We start from the raw sequence: 13,950 nt of genomic DNA on the forward strand, positions 1-13,950 counted from the left end.
CATGCGCATACGCACGCTCTGTTGCCTACTTCCAGGCGTCCGGATCCAACACCCCCCGCCACCGCCCACGAGACAAGTCCATTGTTGCGCTTTTGCAGTGGCTGCCACGCACCACACCACACCACAGATGCCGAACATCTGTTTTATGTTTGCCTCGCTTCCAGGAGGACTCCTCTCGCTCTCTCTCGCTCTGGCTCTTGGCGAGAGGAGAGACTCTCTTTTGTGGCAGTGCTCCACTCCGGTACTCTGGTGCTCGCCTACTCTCGTGTGCGTCTCGGATGTGCGGAGACGTCCTGCGAGTGGGTACCATTTCGCATTTCGTTTCAGTTCCAGCATCAACGCCACGGCGCACGGAGCGTGTTTTTTGGATACCATTCCATTCCGTAACGCTGTCGTCTGTCGGGTTACCTAAAGCCACACGCAGCGCCCCACACACACACACACACACACGCGCGCACATACCTACACATATAGAAAAACCTTTGCACGCAAAAAAGGAAAGGACTACGATATGGAAATACCCAGAGATATATGGAATATTTAACCGAAAAACTACTAATGGGAACGCACTTTTTGGCAAGGAAGGACAACAGCAGCAGGGAAAGTCTCCCGGAAAACTCAATTCCTGTCGGTGCGTTTTTCCTACGGCTTTTTCAAACGGCACAACGGTGCCCCTTTTTTTTGGGCAACGCGAATATCGATTGCTGACGACTGCCTTGCATAAGTCCACAGAGAGATTAGTGTACAAAGGACAGCATCGGAAAGTGTGTGCCTGGGAGCAAAACGGATACAAAGGATAACTCAAATGAAACCATTCAAGTCGAAACAACGAAGCTCTACTCTTGGAGAACTTGTAGGAATTAAGTTTTTTTAATTATCAATATTGATGCTACGATGCTGTCGATGATGGTGCCGACAATGATGGTGCGGCCGGAGATGCAGGAACAGCAGCTGAAGCGAAAGATTTCAGACAATTGACAGCAAGAACAACGAAGATATTCTATCCCCGCCTCCAGATATATCTATATATATATAGATTTCAGAAGGATATCTCTACGCTCTGCTCATCCTCCGTGTCTGTGTGTGTGTGTGTGTGTGTGTGTGTGTCTGCCCTTGTTTCGCTTTTCGTTTTCCTTTTCTTTTCCATTTCCACTTTTATTTCTTTTACTTTTTGTTTGTTTCGCTGAAAATGGATATTGCCTTGCGTGGCACGGGCACGGGCACAGCATCAACGACTGGCACTGGCACTGGCACTGGCACGGGCTCTGGTTCTCGCAGCGGCACTGCCGGCAGTGGTAAGTCCTTGAGTTCTGTTCTCCTGACTACAACATGGCAGTTCCAAGACACATAATCACACATTTTATGTACGCCATGTTTTATGTACTTCTCGCAAACGGCAAATGAAACGAAATACATTTCATTTACAGGTCTACACCATGCTGTGTCATTGGGCAACATTGAGGTCTCCGCTAAGGTTCGTATCACCGCAAAGCGTGCGGCTCGGGGGGGGGGGGGGCAGACAATTAATGTGTGCCACCGATGTGACTAGGGGGAATCTCAAGTGGCAGGAGGTTCTGTCACTGCCACTGCCACTGCCGGATGATTGACACAATTATTTAGATGGAACTCTTAGATTGGGAATCAAACGATGATTCAAACGAATCATTAAAAAAGAAATAGAAGGAAAGGAAAGCCTAGATGGCAATGAAGAAGTTGAAAGGGTTGTAGAGTCATTAAAAGAGATTGTAATTGAATGTCATGGCAGATAGACAGAAGTTCAGAAGGTCAGAGGAAGTGCAAGTGGTTGATGAAATAATGAAAGGCCGGCAGAAAGGCAGAGGAAAGTTGAAGACAAACAAAAAGAGAAGAAATATCATAGATTGACGATGTGAATGGTTAGAACTAGTAGAACGACCCAAAGCCTTAGACTACTCAAAAACAAGCCATTCCGAAATGTCTGGCACCACATGTCGTATGAGTAATATGCCAAGAAATCGCTGTAGAAAGTGTTCCAACGATAAAGAAGTGATTAAAACTATCTGTTACCACCGCAGGCCACCTACTCCAGCCATATGGACCGCAGCTACGACTCCGAAGATGAAAACACGGGCCGACGACGACTCCGTCACACGCTTTCCACCGAGCTACAACCACGCGCCTCCGTCTACTCGCGCGGGGATATCAGGGAACAGGTGAGGAAACCCTTCATTGCGATTAGCCTCTAAACTAATGTATTTGTGTTTTGTTTAGTACTGCCTAACAGATCGACAGCTGCATAGCATAGAGCAGCGTCCGCGTAGAGAACGCTTCTTTGGGTGCCTTTCGCGTCGCGGACAGACGCAGTCGGGCAGCTTTTTGGGCGGCTGTGTGGGCCGTCGAGTGCCCTCCGACGAGAATCTGGCAGCATATGCGCCATTCGAGAAGTATCCACGGTGTGTAGCAGTCGATACATCCGCAGATATGCGGCGAAAATAATCAAATCGTATCCTTAGATATCAGAACAACTATACGGACACACACGAATTGGATAGTTCCTATTTTCGACGACAACCAGCCTCGATTCTAAGCACGGGAAAGTCGAGTGAACCGGATCTGGGTGGACGATATACCTGGATAGGACAGCAGCAGCAGCAGCAACAGCAACAGCAAACCAACAACAACACAGAGTACCAAACGAACCATAGGTATGTCCTCCGAAGAGAACCCAACAAAAAACCAGAACCGAAGAACCCAAAAATTAAAACTGTAAAACTGTAAAACTGCTATGCCAACTGTCGCTAGATCATGCTTAAAACTGTCGCACTATCTGTAGTCTCTAACTCTCTACTGTTCCACTCGTACTGTCTATAGCTCCACCCCCCCCCCCCCTTCCACCCACCCATATAGTGTTCTATAGCTCTAATACGCTTGCAATGCTTGCCTGAACCCAAAGACAACACTCAGCGCCTACCTCTATCACCACCATACAATGCATAATGCCATGATGCCATATTGCTTTTGCTTTCAACGTTCTATCCAACCACAACAATATTGAATTGAATATCTTCTTCTGCCCGAAATGAGAACTAGAAATGCTGTATAAAAAATACCTTTTTTCGTATACTCTTTCGTTATTCATTCACCTATCCTTCTCTCCTCAAAAATCAATCGAAAAACGACTGTAAAAAATAAAAAAACAAATAACCAAAATTGAACCATGAAAAAATACCCCACAAAAACAAAAAAAACAACCAAAAAAACAAAACTGAAAAATGAACAAAATGTGTAAAGGGCAACTTGTTGTACAGCACCACTTGAATCCTTTTACCAGGATGTTTTGCTACGGAATTATTATGTCGAGCTTTGCGCTCCACCAAATCCTACACCACCAACATCACACACCAATCAAATCGCTAATCTAAATGTTTGGTATGTAAAGTGATCTAAAATCTAAAGACAAAAATCTAAACTTAAATAATATCTGAAAAAAGAACAAACAAACAAAAAAAACCAAAAAACAATATTAACCAAAAAAGTGAGCTAAAAATGTTTTATTTATGTTACATATGTGTCTGCACGTGACCAAAAAGCAAATGAACAAAAACCAAAAAGAAAAGCAAAGTATAGTTGAAATAAAAGTTGCAAGAATTAGTCGCAAGTCCCTGCTGCCAGGAGAGAGTTCAGCTAATAGTCCTGTGTGATTTACTTACTCCACAGCTCGTATCACTGCCCCACGTATGCCACGATGCCGAACACCCATCACCATCAGCAGCAGCAGCAGGCGGGAAGGTACATAATAGACATAGATACAGTATCCTCTATGGGGAATCCTCTTTAATCTGTTTCTCTTCTTCCTGCAGAACCAAACATGTGAGCTTTGCTCGCTCGCATACCCTCACCAGCTTCGACATGAACGTGAATGCGGGCTTTCGCCCGTCGGGACGCTTGAGGACGGCCAGCAGTCAGGAGCGTTTGATTGGCGGCAAGAAGCCCATCATTGCCTCTGGCTCCATGTACGAGACACTGCAGCCCACAGTGCCGCAGAGCTCTACGCTGCCCAAAACCTGGCTGCCACCGCCAGTGCAACTCGCGACATGCCAGCATCATCATGCGCCCATTCATCTCCATCAGCCACTGCCGGGTAAGCCGAGTACCATCCCCAGATCCATCGATGCGTATTTCCAATCATATTTTCCTCTAGATAACATGTTGGGTCTCATCATACCACAACCTCTGCCCATGGCCTTGCCGCCGCCCAGTCCTGAGGTCCTTATTGTGGAGAAAAAGTTCCGGAATGCGATGAAAACTCAGGCCACGCAAACAGATGTGGCCGCCCGACGTCAGGCGGCGGGCTATAGCACCCAAGTCTTGTCGTTGAGTCCAAGGCCTCCACATCGCGTTAAGGTGGTCTCGCAGGGCGCCCAGACCAATGGCCTGCAGAACGGCAAGAAGTTAACGAAGAGCCTCTCGGAGATTCCCAATGGCAAGGATGTACAGCCGTATCACTATCAGCAGGGGTAAGACACATATAGGAGAAAAACCTCGTTGATTTTGTGTTTGTAAATACTAAAACCTAATTCTTCTCTACCCCGCAGAATGATTTACCCCCATGAAATGATCTACCGAACTCAGTCCCAGGATGTGACTCCTCTGCAAACCCTCTCGGATGCGCAGAACAACATCATGTACTACAAGCCGCCGCCTCCGCTCTTGGATCCCCACAGCTACGGCCTGGGCATGGAGCATTTGAGCAGAGGACGTCCCTCTGCGGCGGAACAGAATGTGGAGTATGTGAATGTGAATGCCGCCGCGGTGGCCCTCAATGAGAGCTTCGACTACGAGAGCAACAGTTTGCCGCGAAGGGCGTGCACCTCGCATGCCCGCACGGAAACGGATTACTACTCGAACAGTCTGCCCCGACGAGCGGATACCCTGCACAGCCACGACATGTGCAAGCATATTACGGAGTGTGTGGACCTCATCCCGGACAACGGGATAGACCTGGACTTTACGCGTCCCCACCTGCTGCCGCCGCCGAGTGAGTACTGCAAGAACGATGACGACGTGGAGGACGTGGAGGAGTACTACGACGATGAGGAGGAGGAGGACGGTCCCTCACATCCCCACGAGACGGAGAGCTACAGCTCGGAGTTGTGCATGGAGCAGGCGGCCCGTCGCATGTCCATGTTGCCCCAGATGATGGACTCGCCCTTTCGAAGGGACGACCTGCGGCGTCAGTCCATGCCGGTTTATGGCCAAACCGAGAAGCTCATCGACGGCTTTGGACCGCGCACATCCTTCCGACGACGCGACAAGGTGAGCTGCTTTCCGGATGACACTCAGGTGGGGATCGGGATCAGGCGCGATGAGCAGGAGATTTTCATTGACTTCAAGCCGCACGTGTCGCCGAAGCCCAGTCCCAAGCTGCAGGTGAAACACCGAAAGCAGCACAAGGCGGAGATTGCCATGCGGAAGATGCAGCAGCAGCGGATGGCCCAGGCCGCTGCTCACACGCTCCCGAAGCCAAAGTCAGTCGATGTTGAGGTTAGAAAAGTTGAACTTGTGCCCAGCGACGAGGACGAGGAGGAGGACGACACCCAGGACCAGGACCAGGAGGAGGAAGACGAAGAGGAGGCCGAATCAGAGCGCAACAGAATGGAGAATGATCATCCCGACGATGAGGAACCCATCTATGAGAACATAATCCCGTGTGGCTGCAAGGTGGAGCCGCCACAGCTGCCGCCACCACCCCTCATCCTCGAGGACATTCAGGACAAGCGCTCGCAGTTCCGCAAACGATCCGTCAGCCTGGATGATGACTATGCCGCTGCAGCGGGCATCTTTCCCACTCCCGGGCCCGGACTCCGTCTGCCCTCCACTCCGGCCAGCCCTTGCCGGGAGGAGCTGCTGCTGGCCAATGTCTCAACTTATCCATCCTCAGACTCGCTGGCCAACGACACCACACGCGATCATTCCGACGGCATCTGGAACGAGTCGCAGGTCACCGTCCTAACCGCCGATCAGCACATCTCCGACGGTTCGTACAGCTCCAATTTGCTGCTGACTCCTTCGTCGAAGCGAAAGAATCTCCTGCTGCAGCATCAGCAGCGTAGCTCTGTGGACACGGATGCCCTGGATTTTGAAGAACAGGTGATTTAGAGTGTTTCTTTAGAGGGATTCCTGATCTTCATTCTGCCTTTCCTCCGTCTTTCGATAGAGTCCCACCTATGGCCTACAAACACTGCCAAAGATCATCAAGACCCCGACACCAACAACTTCCAGGCCTGCCTCCACTCTGCCTCTGGTACCGCCGCCAGCGATTGCCGTGACCCCATCGAGCAATCAACCCCTGGACTCTGCCATAACCTCGCCACTGCCCAAGCGCAGCATGATTCCCAGAGGGTCCGTGCCGGATGCTCGTCAGCTGATGTATCCGAGTGGTGTAGGCGGCAAACAGAGGTAGGCCCCACCTCCTAGAACGTCTATCTTTTAATGCCCAAAAATCGACTTCTTTTAGACACTCGGACGCCTCGTTTCTGCCCATGGCTGGGGCGGACTATGCCAGAAGTGCGGATATCTCAGAGTGCAGCACGAATACAGATGAGTATGCCACCTGTACGGACAACTCGAAGCGTACACCAGGTATTAAGACACCGCCGACAACGACAAGTTCATCGTCCGCCACACAAGTGCCAGGTTTGGGCCCCAAAAAGACATACTCCATGTGTATTCTGTGTGTGTACTCGTACTCGTACTCGTAATTGTCCTCTAACCTAAGTGTTAATCCATCAATGTTGTTTGTGTGCAGCCTTGTGCCTTGTTCCATCAGCAGCCAACTAATCAACCAATCAATTGATCAATCAATCAACCGAATGAGGACACCGCTCACAACTTTCATGCTTACAGCCCTAGTCCTAGTGTTAATCAGCCTATTAGCGTATAGTCTTAGCCTCATCATCAGCCTTCTTTCTAACTGTCTCTCTCTCTCTCTCTATTTCTGTAAAGCTCTCTCCCTCTAGTTTGTTGTTGTTGCCTGATAAATGCCTTGCTCGCATTGCTTTAGCTGTGAAACACACATATCTTGCAGAACCGTAGATACATCTTCGAACTATCTTTTCTTCCTTTTCCTCTCAACAGTTTCCACTCAAAGCTCACAGCTGGAGAAGACGCATGCGGGCAGCTCCTTCGAGAGCGCCAGTTCTCTGTACTCCATGCGGGAGGACCTGCTCCATGATGGATCCTCGGAAAAGCAAACGAAAGTGTCGCAGTCTTCGCTTAAGTCCCCCATGAGTGGTTCTGTGGCAGAGTTGACAAAAAAGTCGCCCTCGCATTCGATCAGCAGCACCACATCCTCGGGCAGTTGTCAGGTCATCAAGTCTCCAGCTAAAGATTCCCAGCAGCCCCAGGCGGTGGCCACCAGCTCATCCACCAGTGCCCAGCAAATCAAGGCAGAGGCACCAGAGGCGGTGGCGGTGGCCGTGGCAGCAGCGGTCAAAGGCAAACCCAAACCGGACTCCATATCCGAGGATGAGCGCAGCGAGGTGCGCTACTCCTCTTCCGGCTACTACGAGAGTCCCCACGACGAGGACGACGAGGAGCAGGTGACGACCACGTGCAAGGCACGACGCCTGAGGCACGAGGATAACAAGCGGCGAAAGACCAGCATGAAGCTGGACATCGAGAAGGAGAACATGCGAGCCCTCACTAGTCCCATCAAGAAGGCCGTGGCGGGAAAGCAGCAATCGCTGCAGTCCCCAGAGCAGCACAGCGCTGCTGGAGCCTTGGAGAACGGCAGTCCCAGCAAAATAAAACGTTTCCGTCCGAAGATACGACGACAGTTGCGCAAGAGCTCCCGCGAAGATGTCCTGGCGGCGGCAGTGGCCCGAAGGACTAGGCCCACTATCTATGGCCTGAGCAGCGCCAGTGGGGATACGGAGCTGCTGCTGGATGCCAGCATGACCACCACAGTGGGTCCGAGTCCCAGGCCGAGCATTGTGCCCACCACAGCAGCCATAACAGCGGAAACCACAACTACAACAGTCATGGGATTGGCCCCACCGCCGCCGCAGGCGCAGGAGCAGGAGCTGGTGAAGAAGCCACACAGCTGTGCCACGCCCACATCCCTGCTGTCGCCGAAACTGCCCACAGTAAGCAGCAGCCAATCCAAGTCCACGTCGGAGGCGACGTTTCAACTGAAGGCCAAGTCCATCGAGTCGTTGCGCTCGGTGTCGCCCGGTTCCGACTCTGTGTTCTACAGCGAGGCTGATGGCACGGCGGCCAGTGCCACCGATCAGGGACACTGCCATCACTGCGGCAAGGAGATGGAGGGCAAGCAGCAGGAGCTCGCAGGCGACTCTGTGGAGTCGATACCCTACATCGAACAGGAGGCGGACATTGTGAAGCCGCCATCGGACTTTGCCGACTCCCCGGTGACCACGAAAACCACTCAGCGGCTGTACAAGAAAATGGACAAGCGTTTCCGATCCGAAGAGCGCTACCACGCTGGCGAGAGGGGCAGGCACTACAAGACCCGCCAGGAGAACATCAGAGCCAAGAGCGAGGAGCGTGGTCGAGCGCCCAGCCTGCCCAATACTCCTGTTCTGCGTCCCGCCGGCTCTAGTCCCTGTGTCCTGCCCGATATCAACACGGAACAGAACCATCATATCATCTACAAGGGCCACTACGACGAGGGCCGATACACCCGCCTCACGGACGATGATCTCTGGACGCAGCTGGATCATCAGTGTTTCGGTGAGGGCGCATCCAATACCATCATTAGCCATAGATATAGATGGTTCTTCCTTGCCCACAGATCGTTCGCGGGAGCGCCGTGCCTCTACCGAGTCCGAGAAGGGGTTCCATGCCAAGTACCAGGTGATTCTCCATCGTCTCGTTCAGCGTCGATGCACACTGGAGATGTATCATCGCCAGAAGAACAATAATTTCCGTAAGTACAAGCAGAACACTCGGGGAGAACCCTCCCCACCGGACCTTATGACTTAGTACACTCCCCCTTAGACACCCTGTTTGGCGCACAACCTTTGAACACCCTGTTTCTTTACAACCAAACAATATTCTAATTTTGGCACAACGTGCGCAATGTTTCGCTAAGAGCGAGAGAAGAGCCATTGCCGGTCAGAGCGGGAGAACTTTTCATAGATAATGAATGGTCGGTCGGGCCGGTGGGTCGATGGCGCTCCGAATTTTCATGACCGGCACTTGGCATAGAGACAGACCGTAAAAAACCAAAAACTATGCTCTTAGTTTTTTTTTTGGTTAGTTGTGGTGCGTGCTTTGTTGTGTGCCGACCGTAAAACGCTTCCCAAATGTGAAAAAAGTGCGAAAATTGTGAGAGATTACCAAGGCTAGAGTCGATATTTACACAAATCTTAGTTCCAATGATTGGTGGGTAAACAGAGCAGCTGGCGCGCCTGTTTAAGGCCATGATTTGATAAGCCCTTTTCGTTGTTTGTGACACAGAATTAATAGCCTCTAATTCCACGCCGGACTCGGTGCGCCGCAAGTTGGAGGAGGTCTTGAAGCTAATGCTTTTGGTATGGGCACGTGAAAGTTTTGTGATATCAAAGCTAAGCAACGGCACGAGGGGTAAATAGTGTACGGAACAGATTCCGGAAATAAAAACATATCTCTTTCTCTACACATACATTCTCTTGATTATGTATTCCGCTCTTTGCAGGCGTGGACAAAACAGTTGTGGTGAAGAGTGATTCGGGGGAGTTCGGCTTCCGCATCCATGGCTCAAAGCCCGTCGTTGTGGCCGCCATCGAGCCGGAGACCCCGGCGGAGAGCTCTGGCCTGGAGGTTGGCGACATTATCATATCGGTTAACGGCGTCCAAGTGCTGGACAAACACCACACCGAGGTCGTGAAGATCGCGCACGATGGCTGCGAGAAGCTGGAACTTCAGGTGGCCCGCACCATTGGTGTCCTGATGCACGAGCAACTGGAGCCCCCCAGCGAGCCCATCTTCAGTGGCTATCTGTGGCGCCAGAGCGGCCAGGCCAAGGGGGCGCCCAATTCCAAGAAATGGGTGCGACGTTGGTTCTCCTTGAGGCCGGATAATTGTCTGTACTACTACAAAACGGAAGACGTAAGTGGATGGAATATTTTGGGGGCACTTTAAACCTCATTGCTCATCATTTTCCAGGACTCGCAGCCCGTGGGGGCCATGATCATGGCCAAGCATACTGTGGATCTGTGCCCCGTGGACATCGGCAAGCCTTTTGCCTTCAAAGTGGACGCTGGCGAGGGCATACCCATGTACGTGGCCGCCGACTCTGATGATTTGGCCAACAGATGGCTGAATCTGCTGCGCCAGGCTGCGTCCCAGGATAACCAGTGGCTGGACAAGAGGTGTGTGGGATACTGATTTTAGAGAAAAACCATTAACGTGAGGCTTCGTTTCTCACATCATTTTCCCCTCACAGTGCCCGGTGCCTGTACCAGGCTCCGACCAACATTCAGAGGCCTGATTGCTTTGGCTACTTGCTGAAATTGGGCTCAAGGTGGTGCGGCTGGTCGAAACGCTATTGTGTACTTAAGGATGCCTGCCTCTATTTTTACCAAGATGCAAATAGCAAGAGTGCATTCGGTGAGTCACGGGGCCAGCAGCGCGATAGACGGACAGGCAGACAATTAATTGTGTTTCTTTAGGAATGGCCTGCTTGCACGGCTACAAGGTGGCCTCAATGTCCACGAATGCGTCCGGCAAGAAGAACTCATTCGAGATAATACCACCAGAAACGAAATTGCGTCACTATTATTTCTGCACTGAAAGCGAAATGGATAAGAAGCGGTAGAGTAGCGCCACACGACATACACCTTATATCTATCTATCTTATGGCTTTCCTTTCAGCTGGATATCCGCCTTGGAGTACTCCATTGATCGCTGGATAAAGTCCGGGTAACTAAGGTTGAAGACACGCTCCAGATCGGCCTTGGGCAGCCGTCGAAAGCGTCGAAGTTTCAGCTACTTCATGGATTAAAACTAAAGATAATTAAACGAAAACGATTTTCAAACATAGTTCGACACTAGTACGGGTATAACATTACATATAATATATACTTATATATATATATAGAACTTAAGCCAAGGAGAAACCACAACTAGTTATAGTCCAAGATTAGATGATTGCTTAGTCCAAGGAATTTAGTCGATCATTCAAAGCGGGTTTAAAACTATTTTGAACATTTGAAAGGAATACAATTGAATTTTTGGTATGTATTCTTACAAAATATATTCATATATAGGTATATACACACATATAATACTTATGTTTAGTGAGGTTGTCATGTCATACACATATACATATATATAGTATATATTTAGCCACAAAAAATGAAATGAGAGAAATGATCATACAGCAGACCAAAAATTGATTGTCTAATGTATATAGGAATTCGTATAGATTGAAAATGTTTAGGTATTCAAAGGCTCAAAGTTTAGATAAATGTCTATTTACAGAAAAACAAGCGTAAACTAGAGACCAAAATATTTGAAATTACTTGAAAGGAAATTAATATTTCAAAACAAATAAATTATGCAAAAAAATATTTATTGTTACAAAAATCGAATCCCTATACTTTCCTTTCCCGTATTCCTTATAAACGAACTCTTAGTTAGACACACCACAAATTATGATAGAGATTTTTTATAGGCTTTGACTTTTTTTGATAGGTTAAAGGTTTTTTTTAGAACGACAGAGACACACACATATTTCATGGTAGATCAAACAATAATTATATAGAATATTATGTACTTCATGTGTATGTACATGCATTCGGAATCCAGTAGTTACTTTGTCATTTAAAGATATGATCTTTAAAATGCTGATTTCCCTTTTTTTTGGGTTCAGTGTTCGTATGAGTGAAAAAGCTTCATTTTTAGTCAGCAAAACCAAAAACCAAAAATAAATATATATATTTTATATATTTTAAATAGAGATTTCCACGATAATAAATGTATGCATTATGATTATATTATATTATATACAACACATACAATATACTTACATATACAAGCAGAGACAGCCATTTTATGTTGGAAACAAAACAAAACAAAACCAAAAACAACAACAACCAAAGACAACAACCAAACAGAAATGAGGCAAAAAGAAAACTAAATAAGAGCTTTAATTATTAAATAAAGAATATACCAAGAACAAATGACAAATGCGTGTACTGCTGACAGCCCCCAGGGGTTTTGAAATGCACCTAAATATCATTAATTAGGCTCAACGATCCCCCCACTCCCATTCCCATTCCCATTCGCATTCGATTCGAGGAGATGCGAGATCCCAGGGCCCAACCCAAAACCCCAAACCCCAAACCCAAAACGATCTTGTGCCGCTCTCCTACCTGCCGCTAATGTCGGGCCAACGAAGCATTTCAAATGCGATCAATGAACCTGTTGCCGGCCCCACACTCTAGCCTACCCCTCCCCACCCCTCTTCCCCACAGCACAGCCCAGACAGACAGACACCCAGTTGGCCACATGTTTTACACAATTTTCAAGTAATTTATTTTAAAATCGTAAAGCGATGCAAAATATGCACAGAGCAAAGTAGAGGAACCATCAAGATGCAATCAATGGGATACCCTGTAGTCTTTGCAGGCAATTCAACAGGAGGGAAACCATCCCGAAAACAACTTTACCATTGAAGTGGATTAGTATTAGTATTCCAAATACATAGTTTTGCTCTATTTTGGCTGGAAAATGTATGCAATTGGTATTTGTGGATCGTCATGTACCCATTTCGATTCAAGGGCACACTACTGCTGTTACTTACGTTTTTTCGGGGATATCTATAGGTACTACCAAATAGGATAATGTGGATTCCATATATCTGGCTACTCAAGCTTTTATGTGAAACACAGTTTGGATCGATGCACTTTCTCTCCTCCTGCTATAAGCATACATCTCTTCCAATACTATATACCCTTCTAATCTACATACAATTACTGGGTATCAAAGCAGCAGCAGGCACACAACAGCAGCAGGCAGCAGGCAGCAGCAGCAACAGTTGCTGATGGGGGAAGTCAACGACTAGCATAACAATTCGCTCGCCCTATGAGGCGGCTACCGTTTTCTCTCTGCTTCTCTTCCCCTTCTTCTTTAACTACATCTTCTCTCTGCTGCTTCTGCTGTTACTTCTACTGCCTCTGCTTTGGTTCACCGTTTACTGTTTTGCTATTTCTCCGGCAGCAACAAAAACAATTTAGTTCCACTGTGCACTGCCTTAATTACAGGCACAGCAGCCTCTGCCTCTGCCTGTGCCTCTGTTTTGTCTCTGTTTTTCGGGGCCCGCTTGCAATCATCACCATCATCATCATTATCGTGATCATGACGAACGTAACTCCCTCTCTTTTCGGACAAACATACTCCCTCTCCCTCAGCCGCTCACCTCAGAAGCAATGCCAGCGAAGACCCTGACTGTTTTTTGGATCTTTTGTTTCCTTCTTTCCTTTTACCACTTGACCGCATTGATGCTGTTGCCTCGAGAGATGAGAGGTTGCACAAGAGGTTGCCAGATTGTTGGCTCCAAAAACTGTTAGATGATCTATAAAACGAGGATATACCACTTTTACCTCTCTTCTCTCCCTTGCAAAGGAATAGGGATCTACAACCCTTTCAAAGATGCTTCCGATTTCACTCGATTGTACTTTTGTTGGAAACTATCCCATACCATTTATAGAGTGTGCCAGCCGCCTAAGCTTATCACTCATGACCGCATGTACATGTATTTATGGGGAAACACAACCCCTCCATTGAAACGCTTACTTTTGGTAATCTCCGTCTCCGATCAAGCGATAATATAACCATAAATACACCTCGTTTGAAGTGAATCATTACTTAACAACCCTTTTTTGTGTGTGGAAGCCTTACTTATCTTCCTTTTTTGGCCAAAAGAAATTCCGATTAGTCATTCCCCCACCCATAGCCAGACATCAC

At 48.3% G+C, this 13,950-nt stretch overlaps 1 protein-coding gene across 5 annotated transcripts; it reads left to right on the plus strand.

Annotated features, from left to right (window-relative positions):
* Positions 1-328: 328 nt before the first annotated feature.
* LOC108164033 lies at positions 329-12,136 on the plus strand. Of its 5 annotated transcripts, none has more exons than XM_017299609.2 (19): positions 329-1,295; positions 1,428-1,474; positions 2,055-2,192; positions 2,251-2,432; positions 2,493-2,684; positions 3,271-3,408; positions 3,697-3,768; positions 3,840-4,120; positions 4,181-4,496; positions 4,575-6,129; positions 6,197-6,438; positions 6,497-6,675; positions 7,117-8,730; positions 8,792-8,926; positions 9,677-10,089; positions 10,147-10,352; positions 10,427-10,590; positions 10,653-10,794; positions 10,855-12,136. In XM_017299609.2, the coding sequence occupies exons 1-19, from the start codon at positions 1,190-1,192 to the stop codon at positions 10,904-10,906; spliced, it is 6,174 nt and encodes a 2,057-aa protein (XP_017155098.1). In that variant the 5' UTR covers positions 329-1,189; the 3' UTR covers positions 10,907-12,136. The 5 variants fall into 5 exon arrangements, with proteins under 5 accessions (XP_017155098.1, XP_017155099.1, XP_017155101.1 ...); XM_017299610.2 differs by having other exon boundaries at positions 6,497-6,621; XM_017299612.2 differs by lacking the exon at positions 3,271-3,408.
* The last annotated feature ends 1,814 nt before the right edge of the window (positions 12,137-13,950 follow it).

This window comes from Drosophila miranda, chromosome 4 (genome assembly GCF_003369915.1).
Source record: "Drosophila miranda strain MSH22 chromosome 4, D.miranda_PacBio2.1, whole genome shotgun sequence".
Classification (NCBI taxonomy): Eukaryota; Metazoa; Arthropoda; class Insecta; order Diptera; family Drosophilidae; genus Drosophila; species Drosophila miranda.